This window comes from Mercenaria mercenaria, chromosome 13, assembly GCF_021730395.1.
Source record: "Mercenaria mercenaria strain notata chromosome 13, MADL_Memer_1, whole genome shotgun sequence".
Classification (NCBI taxonomy): Eukaryota; Metazoa; Mollusca; class Bivalvia; order Venerida; family Veneridae; genus Mercenaria; species Mercenaria mercenaria.
In genome coordinates, this window is record NC_069373.1 from 37,547,155 (window position 1) to 37,571,048 (window position 23,894).

Sequence of the window (23,894 nt, forward strand, 5' to 3'; positions counted from 1 at the left end):
GAAGGTTTTTACATATTGTAATGGTGTTGGTCGAATAATTTCATTTTAATTTCTATGTTTTGTACTTGGCATCGAAGATGTTTCTTGAAAAATATTATGGAAAATATTAGATGGATCTGTAATCTCCCTGTTGTTAGTGAAGAAATTGTGTACCTAGTTCTTATAAGTGACAAGAGATTCTAACAGTCTGCTATTTTCCTAATTGTTTAAAAAAAATTATATATATTTTCAAGTCTCATAATTAAGAAATAAACAAAAATAATTGTGAGAAATTTGCATTTTTAGATTACGTGCATTAATTTTTGTACTTTCTTTATATAGCTATTTATATATTGCAATTAACATTTTTTATCATTTTCTTTCATTAGATTTAACATAGAGTATATATGCCTCGTACACATACATTATATTGACACACTCTGATAAATAACTTTTATTTTGTATTAAATTTCATTTTTCATTATTACAAATAATTGATTGTTCTTTTGAATTTTTTGTATATGTAGTGTTGTTACATGTCTGACATATAACTTCAATAAACATCAAGTTAACAAACAATATGGTTCTTTTCATTGGGAGCATGCCTCCCATCTAAAACCCTGCCTATAAAAGACATTCTTATTCCCATGACCTCTACTGGTACCCATTTTGTGCTATGAATAAATGAATCACCCTGAATATGATGAAACCAACTGTCAACTTATTCATAGACTCAACACAATAGAGGATCTTACAGTCACTGTGACCTTGACTGTGGAGCGAGGAAAGAGTGATTAGCTTGAACATACTGTCATTTTACAGAGGATTTTTTTTTTAAAAGACTGTCAAATAACTCTCCATTGGTAGAGCAGCCCAAAGGGTCTATTTTGTCATCAAATTTTATTCTATAGGGGGCTAAACTCACCATCATGCTTGCAACATGTGCCAAGGTAATTATGCCCCCTTCGAATGTCAGTCTGTAGTCGTTGACCTACAGTCATCAAACTTCAAAGGATAAATAGTCTCTTTTGCTTTTGGGATCAGTAGGTCAACGGTCATGGTTCCGCAGAACTGTCTGATCAATAACTGAAGACGACAAGTGCCAATGGCCCTAAAAAATCACATGATGAATGCCTCTCATTAGTAGAGTATCCTTAGAATGACAGGTCAAGGTCACAGTGGCATCCAAACTGGAAACATTTTCTGATCAATAGCTAATTCAAAAAATGCTTATGACTATATACTGCCTTTAAACTTCATATGATTTCTGTCGGCAGTATGTTAAAGGTCAATGTTACAGTGTCAATGAGGCTTTAAAAACATACCACAGGTCAAGGTCCTGCTCAGTGTCCTTAACACTGAAAACAGTCTTTGAACAGTAGCTGTAGAACACTTTGACCTATGAACTTTGAACAGGTATGATTACCTGAGATTATAGATGACCCTAATTGTTTTGGAAGTCAGGTTGTCAAAGGTCAAGGTAAACATATGCCTGAAAATAGATTCCGGTCAATAACTGGAGAACCCTTAAGCCTACTGTCACCAAACTTAACAGGATAATTACTTGTGGTCAGTAGATGACCGCTAATGCTTTGGGGCCATCAGGTCAAAGGCCAAGGTCATAGTATATCTTAGACTGAAAATACCTACCCAGTCATCGTGCTTGGCACACAGCTCTGGGTAGACGGAGAAACGACCCTGACATATATGTTCTACCAAATTTAAATCAATAAGTGAAGAATTTACACAATATAAAATATAGAAAGAGCATTATTCTGACCTCGAGTTTCGGCTGTTCTATAGTATGTACATGTTTATTGTGTATAACAAGTGTACTCTTAGTTTATACTAATTTATTTTAGCTCGATTGTGATGAAAGCTTCAATCTTATTTGAACCACTCTCGAGTCCGCTTCCTGGAAAAGCCAGTACTGGTGTCATATGAGAAGTCATGGTCATGACCCCAGTGGAGCTCGAACCCAAGACCTCAGGGTTGAGCGGCCAAACACTGACCTTAACCACTAGACCACCGCTCTCTGTAGATGTACTTTGGGGTTTAAGAAAAACTCGACAGAAAGATCTTTTGAAATTCCAGCATAATGAGAAACGTATCAAATTGAGAATATTGTCATTCACGTTTTAGAATAGAATAACGTAAATTTTCTGCTCTAAAATGGTTAAGCCGCGCCAAAAATTGGACGCACATTGGCACATGAGCAAAGTACAGCAAAGTCGATCTCGTTTCCTACCCCCGGTTCACGTTACCAGCTATGTGTTATACTGTGAAGCTCGGACAATGTCATAAACGCGGGAAAACATTGATTTCGATCACCGCTACACATATGTGTGCATATATTTTGCGGATTTCTCATCATTAATTTATTCTGCTTGTATTAGACTTCAAATATCATGAATGATTCGTCTTTTTAATATTTTATTTATAGTTCACCGTTTAATGATTATGAAATGAAATAAAAATAAACGACAGAAGGAGTAAAACAATATAATTCATAATTTATTATTACCCGATGTTGAAGAAACGTTTCAACGCAAAGATAACATCAAAATAAAGAACATTGATTATACAGTATAATATATCCGGCGGACGTTGATTGACAAAAATGTGTCAGCTTTGACAGGCTTTACTTCTAGTTTTCAATTTTAATTGTTACTAGACGTTTCAGACTATCACCTAATATCGCTTATCTGAGTGCCGACTGGCGACATTTATCAAACTTTTCTAAAGGCAATATCGGGTGTGATATCAGCTTGACTTCAGTCGCACAATATGTATAATGTAAAAAAAAAAAAAAAAAAAATATCATCCCTTTTTCACCAGAACACTATGAAATTCGATTGTTCCATCATAAATTAGGCCTATATATCTTATGCCCCACCAAATGAATCAAAAATAGCTTCAAAAATCTACGTCAACGTTATAAAATGCATATCAGTATCTTTTCAAAAGCAACACCGTTATCTAGAGGTCAGTGAAATGCATTCCAACTAAAGATCTTTGCCTGATTTACAAAGAACTGAAAACCTTTATGTTTGGGTAGGTTGTGCTGGGATGAAGATATGTGTGTGAGAGAGGTGTTAATTTTTTTAGTGGGAAAGTTATGAACATATATCTTTTTCTATAAGTGTTTACGCGTTTGAAAAGAGTCCATGATATATATCTAGGAACATAATCAAAATTGATATCTTTAGTTTTGTGAGTTTACGAAAAATGCTTATCGCCTCAGAAACCAGGATAGAACTATATAGATCTAGGCCTATTTATTGATTACTATCCGTCTTCCAGTCAGACAGTTGTGTGTAACGCGTAAATAAAACCAGTTTCTAACATCAAGACCTATTTTCAAAAGATATTGTGTCACGGTTTCATGCAAGATATGTTGTATTATAAATTACTTATTCAATAAAAACGCTGCATTTTTTGGACAAAACCTGAAACCTGGGTCCGAAACAAGAAAACAACCAAAACAAGATTTATCTATAATTTCATTTAAAAGGGAACAGCAAATAAAAGTCTTTAAATTCATACAAACGAATTTCTGAGACAATCTAGATGAAACTTGATAATTTGTTATCTGCTACCCCACGGAAGTACCTCCCCTGATAAGAGTTAATTCCCTTAGGCACGCTACTGGCGGGAACTACGATGTCACGGATTGGCTTAATTTATATACCACGTGAGCGGTATATTGAGCATCTAGAAGTAAAAGGCGGCCGGACGACCTACATAGCACAAAGAAGGATCAAGTAAACATCAAATTTTGAACTCCAAATAGACAGAAAATGGGTATGTCACATTTTAAATTTGTTTGCATTTATGTTTGTATGTATTTACCATACTTAATTCACAGATATGTGTGTGTTTTAATGCTTTAATGACCGTGAAATAGTGAAATGCCTGTCGGTGCCATTTTTGTTGGAGAATACCGGTTGTTTGTGCGCTGTGTTTCCTAGATTTTACTCTTCTTTTGCCGTGTTGTTGTTTTTGCTTTGATATCCAGAAAGTGGATTTTGTGACCTTGTTCCATCAGATATTGAATAAATCAAATTGAATTGCGTTTTGCCTTTTACAAAATGTTTAACGTCATTACCTCCCTTTTCCTTTGTTCAGTGTAGAGATGCGACAGTTAGGGAAGAGTTACTTTTTCTTGAACTACAGTTTCTTTAATTCACTGAAATACAAGTTTTCTACCAAGTATGGACTAGTGCAATATTTATTTATGTGCTAGATACAGTGTACCTCTAGAATCAATCTAGAGACTATATTTTATCTTTAAAAATGGGAGATTGTCTCAAAAGTTTGCTCACATATTTTTACTGGTTGTTTTAAATACCTTCACCTTAATTTTTTGTCAGGGCAAGTAACTTAAGAAAACCACTTGCCCGGAAACATTTTTACTTGCCCAAAATCAGTTTGTTTATGTGGTGCATTTAATTTTTTAAAGAAAAAGTTTGCATTACCCTTCTCTAGAAACAGAAAATACTTAAATTTTGTTTAGCTAGGGCCTTTAGTGTTGTGTTTCAAACTACAATTCTAATGGACCAGACTTGATGAAATAAATCTAGCTGGGTTTTGTTATATTCCACAACACCAATGCCTACCAAGTTTTGAACTAAATTTTACAATCAGTTTTCATATTTATATGAATTTAATAAAAGTACAGTTCGCTTTTTGTTGGGTTGAGCACCCTCAAAGTATTTTAGATTCATCATTTTGCAAAGACGCTGAATACAAGAAAACACTTGCAAGCAATAGTATTTAATAAGCGTCTAGGCTAATAAAGATGCAGAGAACACAAAATGCTGTGACATCACCAATTCATGCGTAAATATATGAAAGCCAGTATTTAGGACGTTCATGTCGGATTTGTGAAATTCTTTTTGTAATAATTATGAAAATTAAGGGATTTAATTTCGGAAAAATGCACTTGTCCGTTCAGGCAACTGCCTGGAAACATTGGCTTCTCTGAAACAGGATTTACTTGTCCCGGGCTTCGGGCAACCCAATTAATAATAACGAAGACTACCGGAAACCGCTGTTAGAATTTCATATTCAGTGTACCCCGAAATCAAACCCGAGTGAGAGCTAATTATAAATTAAATATTTACAAAAAATGCCTAATAGCAACTTTATGACAACTAATCATAACTTTTTATCAGCAATCACCTTATACACTGGTAATACAGTACATTATAGTGTCTGTTTATTGATTACCGGACCGCTAGCCACTTTTTCTAAAACAATTCAGCTTCAGAGATGTTATAGATGCTGTTTTGGATCTCTGAGCTGAAACGAACCCAGTATTGAAACCTAACCAGGAATCATGCCAGAAATCATAATGCTGTAATTTCATCAAATCAAATGCCACAGACTCGCCTTTTAATCTAATACATTTTTAGTCCATTTTTTCTTTTGATCTGGCATAAAATGAAACACGCAACACCATTTGAAAACAATTATGGGTACAACTGTCTGCAATATTTTGTCCACAATTGCAGTTGTCACGTGATAAATGTACTCTTCTTTTTGCAAACAAATTTAGGGGTATAGAATCATTCTTTATGGAAATTTTTGTGAACTTTCTAAGGTATAGGATTATGTAATGGCGGACATGTAAATACAGCGAGGTAACGTGTTTTACTGTTGTGTTTAACCGTAAAATGATTGTTTTATTTTGTTTTACGATTTCATCTTTTAAGTATATTGCCCAATCCCGTTTTACCCTAAATCTGTTTTCACCACAGAAAAGGTCTTTACTGATTTTGACGTAAAGAGAGCGATTAAGCCCTATCGCGAAAATATCTCGGAATCAGTTCCGACTTCAAATTATTTGGACTAGTAAAAGAAAAATGTACCAGCAGACTTAAAAGTAAAAATTACAAAACTTTCTGAGATACTTCGATTGGTGCATTTTGTTTCTCAAAATAGGGCAATAATTACTGGAGTTTACAGTAATGTAAGCATGGACTGGAATAACTTATCTTTAATAGATCTTATATAATCTAATGGATACAGGTTAAATTAGAACTGCTTGATCATTGATAATTCATCCGCAATGTTCATAAATGGGACTATTTTGTGTAGCACATGAACATCCTTTTAATGTGATTAGGAATAAAAGATGCTATACAAATGTCAGAAATACACTTGTAACTTTGGTAGCGGGGTAAATCCGCAACCAAAAATGAAATAAATTTTTCTAACTTAATAATTTTCTGGCTGAAAGACATGTTTGAAGTTCAGCCAAGAAAGCCAGTTTTGATGAAATAAGATAGAATAACTTAATAGAAGTATCCAATTATTTTACACTTTCAGGTCGCGCAAAGGTTGATGGAAGGCCAGGTGGAAAGAAAGCCAAGGACCCTAACAAGCCAAAAAGAGCAACATCTGCATACTTCTATTATCTTGCATTTTGTCGAGAAGAGGCAAAGAAACAGGGCAGATCGATATCAAAGGTAAGTGTTACAGATAACCATTGGTATTGAAGCAATGTATGTTCAAATTTTAAGTGATTGCCTAGTTCAGTCTCTACTATTTTAATAGTAACAGCCACTGAAGGACAAAGTTTGATTCTCACAAACAGTCCTGCCTCCTGGAAAGTCAAATTTCTGAATAAAAAGAATTATTGTGCAATATTTCAGATTGCAGAATTCACAAAGGAAGCATCTGAGAAATGGCGAAATCTAAATGGTAAAGAAAAACAAGTATTTGATAACAAGGCTGCAGCAGATAAGGCGAGATATGACCGAGAGGTAGGTGACTCACAACTATCGTTAAAATGAAACTGAAGGCTCTTGCTGTAGATAGAGTATGGAAAATGTATAAGAAATAGGGACTGAAATTGAAAATTTTGTATTTGACAGATCTGTGCACTACGAATGTTGACAAAACCTCTTGTTATCAAATATCATGTCCGACTAACTTTTGGGCAAAAATGCAAGCTATTAAGTAATGATTGTTTTATAACCTTAAGTTGGATAACCTTCCACAATGAACTTCAGGTCATGATGTAGCTGTGTGCACTTTTATTAGTTACAACGCTGCTAACAAATACAACAGAATGTGCAATTTTCAGTTATTCGGTAAAACTCGAAATGAATTGGAGTCTTCTTTTATTATGATTCTGAATGAGAAACAGTTGTACATAATTTTTTTGTGTGTGTGTTAATCTAAAACATTCACATGACACATTTCATGTTGCTTATACATATTTTACTGTACACATGCTGCAAAAAGGGACTCTTGACAAAATATTTTCACATTGTGGATCTGAATATGTCTACATTTGGACCGGTTATCCAAGTATTTATCAAAATTTAGATAGAGTCGTGAGATGTGTGTCATGCACGATAGAAATTTAGAAAAATAGCGTGTGGTGCACGATGAAAAATAAACTACAGTTGTTCAAAATGCATAGAACCCAGTTGCGAGACAGTATGTTTTAGGTGAGAAGTGGGCTCATATTTTCCATTTGGGTACCAATGGTTTTGATAGAACACCTAGGGGTAGGGTATAATATGTACAGTTTAAAGGCATTTCCTTTCTAGTTTGGTGCTAGTGGATTATTAAAGGGAAGTCTAAACAATTTGTCTGGCTGTATTCACTTTGTAAGCCAATTTTGAAGAAAATCATATATTGAGCCAACCTTGAAAAAATTTTTAAGTTTCCCATCCCTCCAGTAATTCATGCGATTGATGGCTGGATGGGTAGGCATGAAAATACGTTTTATACAATTTTGTTTAGTATTTGTACAATTAACAAACATTTGAAATATGTAGTGTGTGATAAAATCAGTGTGTGCCTCCTACATGCTGAAGTAAAACCAGTTTTTCAGCTATAATCAGCCCTGTAAACTTACCACTTTGATTTGAAGTTAAGGTACTTCTGCACGTTTGATAAACCGGAAGTCATGGCGTAACGTCATTTATCCGGAAAACGTAGAATAATGCCTGGATTCGGCGTACGGAAACGAAAATCATTTTATGAATAAATGGCAACCAGTGAGTAAATTTATTAAAATGGCACTGTTATTATCTTTATAAAGTTAATATATGATATTGAAATATCTGACACTTTAAATAATTCAAAATAATGTCTTAAAATCAGCTTAAAATAGGCGGTTCACTTTAATCATAGCCAAATATCTCAAAAATTAAGAGCACACGGACCTATACATTTTATTTCACTCTATTATAGGCCTATATATTTATTTACAACTGATAAACTTTCATTAAAATCTACATTGTAGAAAAATTTCTATTTGCGTAAATGTTATGAAAGTTGCGATTTTCCCATAGACTCCCATTACGAAAACTTGCATGAGGCCGAAATTTTTCAAATCAGTCTAGCAAAAAATCAAGCACATGACCCTATCTTTTTTATTTGCTGAATTTTCTTAGTATATTCTGAAGTTTTGAAAAATCAGAGTTTAATCAAATTCTATATTGTAGAAAAAATTTCAATCGTAACGTGCAGAACTACCTTAACAACACGAAAGCGATTAAGAATCTGTCAAAATTACATATCCTTAATACTAAGACTTTAATTTTGATAGTGACAATTTTGGTGGGTATTGGGAGATGGAAAACAGTACTCATTTTAGACCATTGTTTTCATCTGTTTAATTCATGTGGAATTTTGTTATGATAGATGCAACAGTATGGAGGTGGCAGAGGTAAACAAACAAAGGATCCAAATGCACCAAAGAAGCCCTTGACTGGCTATTTCCTTTTCTTGGCAGACTTCAGGGAACGTCATAGAGGAAAGGATATTGCAAACAAAGATTTACTGAAAATGGGTATGTAATCTTTATATAAATGATTGATATAATTGATGGAAGTATTTAGATGTCCTTTTGTCAAGTTGTTTACGTTGTTGACTTAAGTGCACTTGCACTTAACTTTAGCCTTGGAACCTTGCTTGCACTGCAGAATTCTTGTAAGGAAAAGTAAGTATACTGGCATGAGAGACCGCTGCTTTCCAACGCTGAAACAATTATTACGGTATCTCAGGTCTAAACCTCCCATTAGGGGCCTACATGGAAGAGTATTTAAGGTTGCTGACTTACTTGTCTTTACCCCCTGTAAATTGGAAACATTAATTGGGCGCGTAATTCTTCCTTGTGAGAAAATCACCCATTTGGCTTTGGGAAGGTTGTTGTTTCTACCCGAGGTGCCCATGCATGAAATAATCCTTTAGAGAGGAACCTAGAATCCAGAATAAGTGAAAATAAAACAATGTGGTGTATTTCAGCTGGTGAAGAATGGCGGGAGATGGACGATTCAGAAAAAATGCCCTATGAGAAGAAAAGTCAGGAGGGACAGAAAACATATGAAGTACAGATGGCAGCATATAGAAAAGTAAGATATGGTTCTTCAAATAATTACGCAAGCTTATATATTTATCATTGGTTGGGAAAGGAGGGCGTGATTCAGTTTAAAAAAGACGCATTTAAATTCCCATAAAATGCGCGAAAATCCCGGCAGAAAATCAGTAAAACGTACACCATTAAATCGAGACTTAGTTACTGGCGTGCCATAGTGGTACTTTCTGGGGATACCTATGCTAAAATAAATCACTTTCCACAGAGTTTCCATTTACAATTGCATGCAGCGATCCAATCAAAATGTTTGTTAGAAAAATCTCTTTACGTCTCAGGTCGGCCAGATTTTCTGCGTTCTGTAGTTGATGAGAATTATACAAATCAGAAATCTATTGACGATTTCAACCAGTAAAAATGTGAATTTTATTTTCGGCCGGGTATCGTTAGAAAGGTATATCTATTAGTATAAGCCACGAGTAGTTCTTGTTTGATTTGCATTTGAAATTAATAGTGCAAAGCATGGTGAAAAAGACCACTGTCGGAACAACTGCCAAAGGGTGACAAAAATGGCTGACGTCGCAGAAGTTTTTATGTTTGACATTTTATTAATCGTAACAGTAGCAACGGAATGAATTCGATTTCGAATATAATTCAGTAAACAAAAAAGATTTGAATTGCATTACATTTTCATTCCTCTATTTCTTTATAGAAAATTACGGTAAGTTGAAATGTTGCGCGTTTTTGATGCATCAGAGTATGCACTTTTTGTTGATATTTTCATTGAAATTAAAAAGCCCCATTGAATCTAAAAATCCCCTATTAATTTCAGGGCCAAGGGGGGATTTTTCACATTGCAAAAATTTCTTTCCCAACTGATTTATCAAATGTTATATGGATTATTAAAACACTGTTCACTGTGATCATATGATATATGTTTCACACAGATTATGTAATTATACTTTGCTTTTTCACAAAGTTGTGCTCTTTGTATTTGTTTTAAGTTGTTGCATGTCAGTTTGTGTCTCAGTAACGCATGTTTGAATGGATTGAAACTTCACACTTGTGTGCTTTGTGATGGCCTGACATGCTTCACATATCACATAGCTCAATTTTGCTTTTGCACAAAGAAACATCCCTCTCTTTTTTTCCCACGTGATGTTTACATTGCATTAAGATGATATCTCAGTAACAACTCAATTAAAATGGATTTAACTACAGACTTGTGTACTTTAATTATGTGATAAGCATTGTATAGAATCCACAATTTTTGGCTTGTCTGATTTTCGAAAAAACACTACAAGGTGCCGTCGCTTGATCGTCGGCATCTGCATTGGTTAAATTTTTTGTTTAGGTCCACATTTTCTCAAAAACTGTAAGAGCTACAGCTTTGAAACTTTGCACACTTGTTTATCATCATTAGGTGACTATGTATGCGAAGAACCATAACTCGAACCTGCATTTTTTCAGAATTATGGCCCTTTTTATGCCCCGAAGGGAGGCATATTAGTTTTCAACTGTCCGTCCGTTCGTCCGTCACAACGTTAACTTTTTGCATGATGGCACTTTACTCGCGAACCAGTGCACCCAGGACCTTCAAACTTCACATGCTGATAGTACTTACTGAGTACACCACCCCTACAGACTTTGGGGTCAATGGTCAAGGTCACGGGCAAACATTAACTTTTTGCATGAAGGCACTTTAGTCGCGAACCACTCTACCCAGGCCCTTCAGACTTAACATGCTGATAGTACTTATTGAGTACACCACACCTACTGACTTTGGGGTCACCAGGTCAAAGGTCAAGGTCACAGGGGCCAACGTTAACTTTTTGCATGAAGGCACTTGACTCGCGAACCACTGCACCAAGGACCTTCAAACTTAACATGCTGATAGTACTTATTGAGTACACTAGCCCTACTGACTGAGGTCAACAGGTCAAAGGTCAAGGTGCTGCGGGGGCATTTGTCACCATTAGTGACAGCTCTTGTTTTTCTTAGAAATTCTGAACTATAAGTCTTTCCTTGCATACTGTCTAGCACTTGCAGACAAGCGATGGCACCCGTAGGCAGGCTCTTATTTCTTTGTCACAAAGTTATGACCCTTTTGTCGACCACCATTTGTGGGTAACAATTTCTGTAACTGTTGCTGTCTTCCCACAGCTCTTGTTACTTAGTAGGATGTTGATGCCCTTTCTGAGTTGTGCAACTGGCATGGGTGGTCCTGTCATTTGAGCCAATTTAGTGTTCACATCAAGTTTGATTTTAAATTTAACCGTTCATAAGTCTTTTTTAGCTCATCTGATTTTTTGAAAAGAAATGATGAGTTATTGTCATCACTTGAGCGGTTGTCGGCGTCGGCGTTGCCTGGTTAAGTTTTATGTTTAGGTCAGCTTTTCTCCTAAACTATCAAAGCTATTGCTTTGAAACTTTGAATACTTGTTCACCAACATAAGCTGACCCTGTATAGCAAGAAACATAACTTCATCTTGCTTTTTGCAAGATTTATGGCCCCTTTTGTACTTAAAAAAAATACCAGATTTCTTGGTTTAGTTTATGTTTAGGTCAACTTTTCTCCTAAACTATCAAAGCTATTGCTTTGAAACTTGGAATACTTGTTCACCATCATAAGCAGACCCTGTACATCAAGAAACATAACTCCATCTTGCTTTTTGCAAGATTTATTGCCCCTTTTGGACTTAGAAAATCAGTTTTCTTGGTTAAGTTTTATGTTTAGGTCAGATTTTATCCTAAACTATCAAAGCTATTGCTATAAAACTTGCAACACTTGTTCACCATCCTAAGTTGACCCTGTACAGCAAGCAACATAACTCCATCCTGCTTTTTGCAAGATTTATGGCACCATTTGGACTTAGAAAATATCAGATTTCTTGGTTAAGTTTTATGTTTAGGTCAACTTTTTCTCTTAAACTATCAAAGCTATTGCTTTGAAACTTGCAACACTTGTTGACCATCATAAGCTGACCCTGTACAGCAAGCAACATAACTCCATCCTGCTTTTTGCAATAATTATTGCCCCTTTTGGACTTAGAAAATCATTTTCTTGGTTGAGTATTATGTTTAAGTCAACTTTTCTCATAAACTATCAAAGCTATTGCTTTAAAACTTGCAACAGTTTTTCACCATCATAAGTGGACACTGAACATCAAGAAACATAACTCTATCCTGCTTTTTGCAAGAATGATGGCCCTTTTTAGACTTAGAAAATCATGGGTAGGACAATATTTCTATTACACAAAAAAAATCAGGTGAGCGTCAGCACCCGCAAGGCGGTGCTCTTGTTTTACTGCTATTTTAGAGAAAAATATTGATAAGATATGGAACATTTTATTTATCATCTTACTTTTAACAGTTCATAGTATATGCACGAAGCAAATATTGCCAAAGAAACCCAAACTGATAGGCTACCAGACAAAAATATTAGTAGCCCGCAAATGAATGTGCAGATTCCTGAAACCCTGCATGAATGAATAGCTTGAATGTTTAACGCAAACATTGTGTTTTAATGTTCTGCTGCAAAAAATAAAATTGATAAATGTTGAAATTTTTTCAGGGTGGAGCTTCAGCAAATGGAGGTGGAGCAAGTGTAGAAGATGACGTTGACGATGATGATGAAGAATATGAGGAGGAGGAGGAAGATGAATAGAAATTGTGAATGTTTAATTGTTGTGAATTGTCAGATTGTGAAGCCATATGGCAGACCAGTATACTTCGAAAGTACATACTTCAAACATGACCACTTAAAATTCAAAACTTCGGGATCTAATGGAACACAGAATCCCTGGAAGTCTGCAGTGAACAGCAGACTACTTGCATTTAATAGTAAACATTTGTACAGTGAAGACTGGACCCCACGGGGAAAAAAGGGAAAGAAAGCGTCTGGAGTCGCTTAAAACCTTCAAACATTGAAAGTTGTGAGGCTATGATCAAAAGTGAAAATTACCAAATACGAGTATAAGGAGCGAAATGGACTCCAAATAATGCACTTGACAAGTGATTCAAAACATGTTTTACCTCAAGTGCAGTGTTGCTTACATTTTTATTGGATCTTGACATACACAAACTAGTACCATTATCATCTTCCATTATTGTCATTGATATTGTCTTGTCATTTCTCATTTCATTTTTCTCCCACCGCCATTCCACAAGAATATGATACAAGTTTGTAGACATTTATTTTAAACCTTTTGCAGTGTTCACCAAAACTAGTTTTTTCGCCCTTGAGTAATCTTAGTTGAATGTTTTAACTCCAATTGCCTTTTTGTTAGTCAAAAGATTAATACACAAGATAGTCATTCTAATAGTTTCCTGTTATTATAGGGCAACCTACCATTTTGTACTTTATTAGATCTCAGGGATCTTGTCTCCCAATAATCTTCAGTGAATCTGGATTTATTTTTCACATATTTGTAATGGAACCTTTGTATGCTTCATTTAAAAACTGAAAACGAGCAATCTCAACCCCTAATCAAATCAACCTTGTATTTGTGATTTTAGTCCATTTGATTTTTATGCAACATTTTTCAGTGACACTTTATTTTTTATGTTTAGCATTCTAGTTTTACATGTGTATATCATCGAGCATCTGTTAATAAACCATATTTAAAATTTTGAAATGCTGGTCTTTTAATTCTAGGTGTATCTTCAGTGTTGACTGAATGTTGTATAAATATTGATGTAATTAAATGAATGCAAAAGAATATTATAGTGAAGCAGACGAAATAGAAATACCTATCCATTTTTAGCTCACCTGAGCACAATGTGCTCGGAAATGAAAGATAGCCCTATGTCTGTCGCCAACAAATTTAACTGTTTACGCTCTAGAAGTCACAATTTTGGCCCAGTCTTGGTCAAAATATTACCATCTTTAAGGTCTTGAACGAGGTCATTTCTGTGTTGTCGGTGGTTCAAAACACAACATAACACTGGAGTCCACATCTTTGATTGTATTTGTCCAAATGTTCTTATCTATAGAAAAAGAACAAGGTTAATATTGAATAATCGGGTAAAAAGGTCACTGGGTCAAATCGTGGAACAACTTTGTTAACACTAAAGGCCGTATTTTCTAGTTAAAATCTTTAGGTTTGATCTAAAACTATGTCCATGAAATTGCAACTTGAAAATTAAGCTTGCGGCTAAAATTAGGTCACTTGGTTAAATCATAGAAAAACTTAAACACAATTTCTCCTTGGTCAGAAAAAATGTTTGTCTGTTTAAAATCTTTGATAATTTGTAACTTGGTCACTTCATTAAAAACAAGGTCACTATGTTATCATTGAAAAAAATAGGTTAATGATCTGCCAGAGTAACATCAAGCATGGGCACAGTGTTTGTCTCCATGAAATCCACGTAAATATCACAGAATTTATCAGTGACCCTTTACCATGTTCAAATAATTCTAGTGTGTCTAAAACTTGGCCACCAGAGGGGTAAGTCGCTGTTTCACATGTGGATACTTATCAGTGGATACTTATCATGCCCCTCTCAAAGAAGGTGGGGTATAATGTTTTGCAGATATCTGTCTGTCTGTCCACAGACCAGTCTGTTTAAAGATGGTAACTCGAGAACGCTCATGACCAGCAGATGACCCCTATAGTTTTGAGGTCAAGGTCACAGTGACATGGAACACTTAAATGGTTTCCAGACAATAGCTTGAGAATGCTTTGGCCTAGGATCACGAAAGTTGATGGGGAGGTTGGTTATGACCAGCAGATGACCCGTAATGATTTTTGCTGTCAAGGTCACAAGGTCCTAATTGGTTAGATAAATTTTTAGCTCACCTGTCACAAAGTGACAAGGTGAGCTATTGTGACCGCTTTATGTCCGTCGTCGGTCAACAATTTCTAAAAAAATCTTGAAAACCACTGGGCAGAATTACACTAAACTTCACAGGAATGATCCTTGGATGGCCCCCTTTCAAAATTGTTCAAAGAATTGAATTCAATGCAGAACTCTGGTTGCCTTGGCAACCGAAAGGAAAAGCTTTAAAGATCTTCTTGTCCAAAACCACAGGGTCTAGGGCTTTGATATCTGGTGTGTAGCATCATCTAGTGTTCCTCTACCAAAATTATTCAAATTATCCCCCTAGGGTCAAATATGTCCCCACCCCTGTGGTCACATGGTTTATATCGACATATAGGGAAATCTTTGAAAATCTTGTACAAAACTTATGGCCTAGGGCTTTGATATTTGGTATGTAGCATCATCTAGTGGTCCTCTACCAAGATTGTTCAAATTATCCCCATAGGGTCAAATATGGCCCCGCCCCGGGGGTCAGTCATATGGTTTATATAGGGAAAATTTTGAAAATCTTTTTGTACAAAACCACATGGCCTAGGGCTTTGATATTTGGTATGTAGCATCATCTAGTGGTCCTCTACCAAGATTGTTCAAATGATCCCCCTAGGGTGAAATATGGCCCTGCCCCGGGGGTCCCAATTTTTACATAGACTTCTATAGGAAAAAAAGTTTAAAAATCTTCTTGTCTGAAACCACAACACTTAGACCTTAAGTATTTGGTTTGTAGCATCGTCTTATAGGCCTCAACCAAAATTGTTCAAATTGTACCCCTTGGGTTAAAAGAGGCCCTGCCCTGGGAGTCCCAAGTTTTATATAGGAAAAAGCTTTAAAAATCTTCTTGTCTGAAACCATACGACCTAGGCTTTTGATATTTGGTATGATGCATTGTCTAGTAGTCCTCTACCAAAATTATTCAAATTATGCCCCTGGGGTTAAAAGAGGCCCCGCCCTGGGGTCACTTAGTTATTATGTGAGTTATATAGGAAAGATACTTAAAAAATCATCTGATCCTATTTCCAAGACTGTTCAATTATAATTACCTGATGACCCCAAGTAATATGATGTCACTTGACTGACCTTGATCTTCTTTCTTGTTTTTAGCTCACCTGTCACGTAGTGACAGGGTGAGCTTTTGTGATCGCCCGTCGTCAGTCCACAATTTCTTGTGAACAAGATAGAGACCTTATTTTGCAAGCAGTTTTGATCAAACTTGTATAAAACTTGTATTGGCATGATATCTCAGTTCCTTTCGAAAACTGGCCAGATTCCATCATGTGTTCTAGAGTTATTGCCCCTTAAAGGGCCAGAATTTGCTATTCTTGTGCGTCAACAATTTCTTGTCTGCACGATAATGGTTTCATTTATGATTTTATTGAGTCGGCTAAACGCTATCAGGTGTTTGACGAGTCCTTGCTATCGCACGATTTCTCATTCTTAAATGGCCTCACAACACAGCGAAGTGATGTAGTTCCATTAGATTGTCTCTAATTTCAAAGAGTTCATTGATCGAATGAAGTTCATTTATATCAATCCTATCTGCTTAGACCAATATACGATGTAATCTGTCATATTTATGACTTGTAATTGTGTAATACTCGAATAAAGCCACGTATTTTCTTCCGCGGTAACTCATTAAGCATAAACACGCATAACGATTCTGCGGGATTTGGTAATACAACTGCGCATATGATTATGGTGACGAATTTTATGCCCTTTTGTCACAAAATAGCAAATATGATGTTCACAAATTCAAATAAAAACTGCATATTAACTTATTAGCCAAATTATCCATTTGTTACCCTGTCCGTTTCAAAAAATAATATTTAAAATCATTGCGTAAATAACAAATATATTGCGCGGTGCATTTTATGAATTGCGCAGACTTAAAAGCTTGCGTAACATCCAGCGAGACAAAATATAGTTCCAGAACATACTGCTAGTATTTTATTGAGTGGGTACCTCTGAAAGCATTTGAATGTCTCTTATCAAAGAGTTTACCACATCGATGAAATTTAATTATGACAGCTTCATTTTAAATGACTCGAATAAGATATGTGCAGTACGTTAATTCTTCCGCGAGACTTCGCAGATGAATCCTAACTACATTCTGGACACTTGTCGGCGAACACGCGTGACCTGTTTATAACAACGCTTCTATGACTTTGCGTGGGTTGAATTTTGCAGTCAGTAAACTGATAAATTATTGGAAGAGGAAGCTCTTACTGGTTTGTTTAGTTACTACTGATATTAAAAATGATTTTATTTCTGATTTTTCGAGAAATAAACAAATCGGCGAAACATTAAATTGTATTTTCTTGTAGTTTTTGAAATCGAAAGTAGATCGTCTATGTTTGGCTGCTTTGACGAAACGAAACAACGTTTTTATGAAAAGATTTAAATAAGAGGTAATTTAACCGTAAACTTCAATGTCAGATACTGCCAATTGCTGCTAAATGTCTTCGTATCATCACAATTTGTAAAATTTATTGTTGAAACTGGAGAAAAGTGTAATTGTATCCGGATATAATATTTTGGGTAAATATCGAGCTGTGTTATGAAATTTTAACATTCAAGTAACATACATGACAGATATTATTGTAACAGAAATGATTCTAGAATTTATTTTTATTACACCTACATATAATCTATATCAGACTCATATTCTAGTCCTGAGGCATGATCTGAAAGTAAAAAGCTGAAGTGACAGTCATACTTTGGATATTGTAATACTAGAAAGAATCTAGGTAATATTTAGAAATTGAAACAGAAGATTTTCAGTTAAAATCGCACCAAAGGTTGTATCAAGGGTCTACATATTCAAAAATTTCTTGTGGTAATACCCCAAACCCTTCTTGCAGGAGCGGGTATCCTCCCACACCCTCCCCCCATATTGCCACTTTACAGTTTGATACATTTGCCCTTTTACCACCTGCCGCAATGCCCATTTCAAAATCTGACTGCAATTTAAAGCGGAAAGAAACTCCCCTCCCCACACCCACCCTGCTACCGACCACGTAAAAATGGCTTAAACATTTTTTCTGCCCAGTCTGGGCCTGTCTGTCTACATGAATCAAAATGGATAATTGAAAGTGGATGGACTTCGGGATAACAGACATGATTTTTAAGCTTTTTAACAAGTCTGAAATAGAATAAATGATAGTTTTAACTAAAAAAAGAACTGCATTTATTAATATCGGTTACACTATATATTGACACTCGGCAACATTTACATACATGTTTTTCTAAACGCAAAAGTAAGTATACTTTAAATTGACATCACTTATAATATGATTGAACAATACCTAACACATGACAAGGCTATCGCCAGGCCCATTATAATATTTGTAAAATATCAGTTCTTTCGTCCATCCATTACAAATTGTATGTAGCTATCTGCGCTGTAAAATTTTAATATTATAAATTGTCATATTCAAATTTTATCATGTGCAAATATATACCAGCCAATAATTGCCTCTTTTGGCAATGCCGGAGGCAAATGTTTACTGGAAAATATATAGTCATGGGCAGTATCTTAGTGTCAGCTGGCAAATTGTAGTTTGTACTTCCAACATTTTTATTTCTGCGAACCACTCTTCAATTTTAGAGAAATATATTGGGTTGAAATACTTGTATAATGTCAATCAAAGTTTTACTAGGCATCGACCGAATGTTCATTTCATTTATTGTAACAAAATCTCTCTTTAGTTTGGGAAAAAAACTAAAAACAAACTGAAACTGGTAGACTATACTGTCAGTACATCAATCATTAGCCGACTCAGGCCCTTCAGGCCTTTGATTTTAACCAAACTTACACACAACTTGTATCACCATAAGATCTTGGTTCATTTCTTGAACTGGCCAGATCCCATTATGGGTTCCAGAGTTATGGCCCCTGAAGAGCCAAAATGAGCTATTTTGACCTTGTCTGCACAATAGCAGTTTTATTTATGATTTGATTTTTACCAAACTTGCACACAACTTGAATCACCATAAGATCTTAGTTCCTTTCTTGAACTGGCCAGATTCCAATACGGGTTCCAGAGTTATGACTCCTGAAAGGGCCAGAATTAGCTATTTTGACCTTGTCTGCACAATAGCAGCTTCATTTATGATTTGAATTTAACCAAACTTGCACAAAACTTGTGTCACCATAAGGGGACGCATATTGCTACATTCACAGTTCATACAGCAATGCGGAAGGGGTGCATATTCAAGAAATCGATGGTGGGAAAATAAAAAATATATTCCTAAACTGATATAATACTGATGGACACCTGTAATATTCAGTATTTTGTGGATAAGGATGTGGTACTATGAATGTTATAGGAAAACAGAGGTGTTTGTGAAAGTACATTCAACACAAAATATTAAGCTTTTGTATAAGGAAAAAACAGGTTTTTTACAATAACAGTGTTCCAAATAATGTTGAAGGGATGAGATTTTCTTTCTAACACACCAGGTTTGCTTAAACATGTAAAAATTTAACGCCACGTCAGTTCATCTCGGGATGGACGCCATATTTCTCATTGACAAAAAATGTAAACAAAAAAATCAGAGTGGAATTAGCATTGAAAGGACATAACATGACATTCTACACAATGAATACCTTAGAACAGATATCTAAGATGCTACACAGGTCAGGCGGGTTAAATGCATAATGTCGATCACTTGAAATTCATCTTGAAAAGGTGGTTAATTTTAGTTTGTTTACATGGTTTTTAATTTTCCCACGACTTCTCGGCGATTCACTGCAAATGTATTACTGTGCCGGACGAAAGGTAACTCTAATAAACAACGGGAGACAACTTAGGTGTCAGCACGTTAGACTGGTGCCCGTGTTTACTCTCTACGTTCCATAAATGATTCTCGATATACAGTCGGGTACCAGGCTATCAGCACGTGTACGATTTTTAAAAAAAAACATGTCGATGATTATAATTTCTCATCAAATAATGAATCCTATTCAGATATTCGTCTTTAATATTAGAAAATTATTAATTTCTGTGGACATTTGTCAAAAAATATTACTTACAGTGGACTACTTTGTGCATCAAACTGGTTTCCGCTTCAGCTGTGAGGCACTTCCGTTATACTTTTGACAACAATAACAAAACACAAAATGAATCAATAAAGTCACTTATAAACCGACTGCTACTTAAATCAGTGTAGGTAAAGTTGTTGTTACAACATTATACATGTTCGTTACGTTATGAGATAAAGTTTATCTTGAACTGCATAATCCATTAACTACGTTTACATGATATTGCATTTACAACTTATTTGACCCCATTTTTTTACGTGAATGACAGCATTCTCGTGCAACTCGTGCAAACAGAGTTATGAAAAGTATGGTGGAGAATTCAAGGACAAATTATAAATGACATTAAAGTGAGGATAACTGTATATTCGTCCAGTTTTGATCATTCATTGACATTCCTGCTGTGTATTAAGTAACTTTTGTGAACAAGATTAGAATGTTGCTTTTGCACATATACACATTGATTGGACCTCTCAACCAAATTTCATACCTTATTTTAGGGATTTTTAAGACAGTAGATTTTCAAAAGTTTGTTGAATGTGTTTTGATATTTAAGTGCATTGCAGTTCATGAATACCAAGTTAAAAATTAATAATGGCAACATTTCTAGGCCTTTACTGTAAGCCACTAGACTTCTGTAATGATAAATGTTTAATGTATTAAGGGGAATATACTCTTTTAGTTTTGTAATGTGGCATTCCTTGACCACCGTATCTTTTCTTATGCACTACTTTGTAAACAAACTAAATAATGTGTTTTAGCTCACATATGCCAAATGAAAAGCAAGACAGTGAACTTATTTCACATTCTTTCTTTAAATTAGAATCTGTAGGACATTGATAAATGTTTGGACAAAGTGAAGCACTATCATTTTCGCACCAAAAAGTCTTAATTGTTGACTTTGAATGTACACAAGAAGTCTTATGTAATTCAACAATAACTTTCTTGTTTCAGTTTTTCTCATTTTTATTTTAGTGAGCAATCCTTTGTGTACTTATAACAGTTGAAACAGTTTTCATTTCATTTACCAAAACCGTGTACTTTTTTGCAGATAAATTTTATAATACCCCACCCACTTTTTTTCTAATTTCAAAGTATGCGTCCCCTTAAGATCTTGGTTTCTTTGTTGAACCAACCAGATCCCATAATGGGTTCCAGAGTAATGGCCCCTGAAAGGGCCAGAATTAGCTTTTTTGACCTTGTCTGCACAATAGCAGCTTCATTTATGAATTGATTTTAACCAAACTTGCACACAACTTGTATCACCACAAGATCTTGGTTTCTTTCTTCAACTGGCCATATTCCTTTATAGGTTCCAGAGTTATGGTCCCTGATAGGACCAGAATTAGCTATTTTGACCTTGTCTGCACAATTGCAGCTTCATTTATGATTTGAATTTAATCATACTTGCACATAACTTGTATCACCACAAGGTCTTGGTTCCTTTCTTGAACCAGATTCCATTATGGGTTCCAGAGTTATGGCCCCTTAAAGGGCCAAAATTAGCTATTTTGACCTTGTCTGCACAATAGCAGCTTCATTTATGATTTGATTTTAACCAAACTTGCACACAACTTGTATCACCATAAGATCTCGATTCCTTTTTATTCGCCCGAAGGGACATATTATGTGATTGCCTTGGTGTCTGTATGTCTGTTGGTTAGCAATTTCCCTTCCGCTCTGTAACTCTTGAACCCCTTGAAGGATTTCAAAGAAACCTGACACAAATATTCACCTCATCGAAACAATGTGCAGAGCGCATGTTTCGGATGGCTCACTTCAAGGTCAAGGTCACACTTAGGGGTCAAAGGTCGTATGACTTTGTTTTGTGTGTATATTGCTCTGCATTTGTGATGATTGCAGTGCTCTTGTTTTTATTTGGCAGATCCTTTTGTTCAGTTACAATAATTTTTTTTAATTACTTCCCTTTTATGTTACTATAAATAACTTATTAACCCCCCCCCCCCTCGCACCCCCCTGACAACAAAGTTGTAAGGTGGGGTATACTGGTTTCGTAGATGCAATCTTGTGCGCACCATCTCTCCTTATCCCCTTGACACAATTTAATGAAACTTCACACAAGTAATCAGTACCAACAGTAGTTGTGCATGGGGCATGTTAGGTTCTATTAGAAAAATTTTTTGCAGAGTTATGGGACTTTGTTTTTTTGTTACTATACTATATACATAGACACAATCTTGTGCGCACCATCTCTCCTCATCCCCTAGACACAATTTAATGAAACTTCACACAAGTGATCAGTACCAACAGTAGTTGTGCATGGGGCATGTTAGGTTCTTTTAGAAAAAAAATTTGCAGAGTTATGGGACTTTGTTTTTTTGTTACTATACTATATATATAGACACAATCTTGTGCGCACCATCTTTCCTCATCCCCTTGACACAGTTTAATGAAACTTCACACAAGTGATCAGTAACAACAGTAGTTGTGCATGGGGCATGTTAGGTTCTTTCAGAAAAAAAATTTGCAGAGTTATGGGACTTTGTTTTTTTGTTACTATACTATATACATAGACACAATCTTGTGCGCACCATCTCTCCTCATCCCCTTTACACAATTTAATGAAACTTCACACAAGTGATCAGTAACAACAGTAGTTGTGCATGGGGCATGTTAGGTTCTTTCAGCGACAAAAATTGCAGAGTTATGGGACTTTGTTTCTTGTTAACATACTATGTACATACAGTCTGCATATGCAATCTTGTGCGTGCCTAATCTACCAAACCCTTACACACAATTTAATGAAATTTCACACAAGTGATCAGTACCAATCCTAGTTGTGCATGGTGCATGTTACATTCTTTTAGATAAATAATCTGCATAGTTATGGGACTTTGTTTTTTGTTGCTATACTGTATACATACAGTCTATATGCATACAGTCCACATAATTATGCAATCTTGTGTGCATCAAATTGCAATGTACTGTGTTAGTGCATGCGGGGGGTACATTCATCACCTTTAGTGATAGCTCTAGTCTAAGGAACGTTTTTATTATTGGCTGTAGGGAAAAACCGAGACCACTTTTCTGTGGTACAACATGGATGGTACCTCCAAATTTTAGGTGTATTTTGACATATCTGTACCTTGTAAGAATTTTTTTTAATTTTGGTTAAATTCTTCCCTTTGTTGTTCCTGTCCCTTGGACTTCGATATTTTTCTGTGGACTTAGATTTATTTTTAATTTCTTCTCTTTGTTTTTCCTGTCCTTTGGGCTTCATCAGTCAAAAGTTTGCTCCTAACCTCCTCTGATGTAATCCTTCAGGCATGAAACTACTGGCCTGATTTGAAAATAATTTTATTTGAAGTAACTTTAAGAAAATTTCAACTATATTTTCTCATAATTCTTTTGATTGACCTTGATTATGATTTTTTGACCTTCTTGTCCTTAAGTGCAACGATAACAGGTGAGCGATATAGGGCCATTTTGGCCCTCTTGTTTAAGATACAGCCTTGAAATTTTGATGACATACACAGTTTTGCCCACTAATCGTAAAACTGAATTTCATTGACCATAAATGTGACGTACTGACTTTCTTAATATTTTATCATCAGTTTGACATTTGAAACATGTAGCTCACATTACTCAGGTGAACGATCCAGGGTCATCATGACCCTCTTGTTTAATGTATTGTAATGTTACCGATACCTGTTTTATTTTAGCTCACCTGAGCCAAAGGCTCATGGTGAGCTTCTGTGA

At 35.4% G+C, this 23,894-nt stretch overlaps 1 protein-coding gene and 1 long non-coding RNA gene across 2 annotated transcripts; both read left to right on the forward strand.

Moving 5' to 3' along the window:
- Positions 1-3,637: 3,637 nt before the first annotated feature.
- Positions 3,638-13,953, forward strand: LOC123528797 (high mobility group protein B3-like). Its single transcript, XM_053521574.1, has 6 exons — positions 3,638-3,783; positions 6,313-6,452; positions 6,639-6,749; positions 8,647-8,794; positions 9,250-9,356; positions 12,891-13,953. The coding sequence occupies exons 1-6, from the start codon at positions 3,780-3,782 to the stop codon at positions 12,981-12,983; spliced, it is 603 nt and encodes a 200-aa protein (XP_053377549.1). The 5' UTR covers positions 3,638-3,779; the 3' UTR covers positions 12,984-13,953.
- On the forward strand, positions 9,363-12,851 carry LOC128547892 (uncharacterized). The gene is made up of 2 exons (XR_008366750.1): positions 9,363-11,111; positions 11,255-12,851. It is a non-coding gene; the product is annotated as an uncharacterized LOC128547892 (long non-coding RNA).
- Positions 13,954-23,894: the final 9,941 nt, after the last annotated feature.

Excerpts from the sequence above, each read along its gene's own strand:
- LOC123528797 (XM_053521574.1), top strand. Across the intron at positions 6,453-6,638 it reads AGGGCAGATCGATATCAAAG|ATTGCAGAATTCACAAAGGA; the intron begins GTAAGTGTTACA and ends GCAATATTTCAG. Across the intron at positions 6,750-8,646 it reads AGGCGAGATATGACCGAGAG|ATGCAACAGTATGGAGGTGG; the intron begins GTAGGTGACTCA and ends TTGTTATGATAG.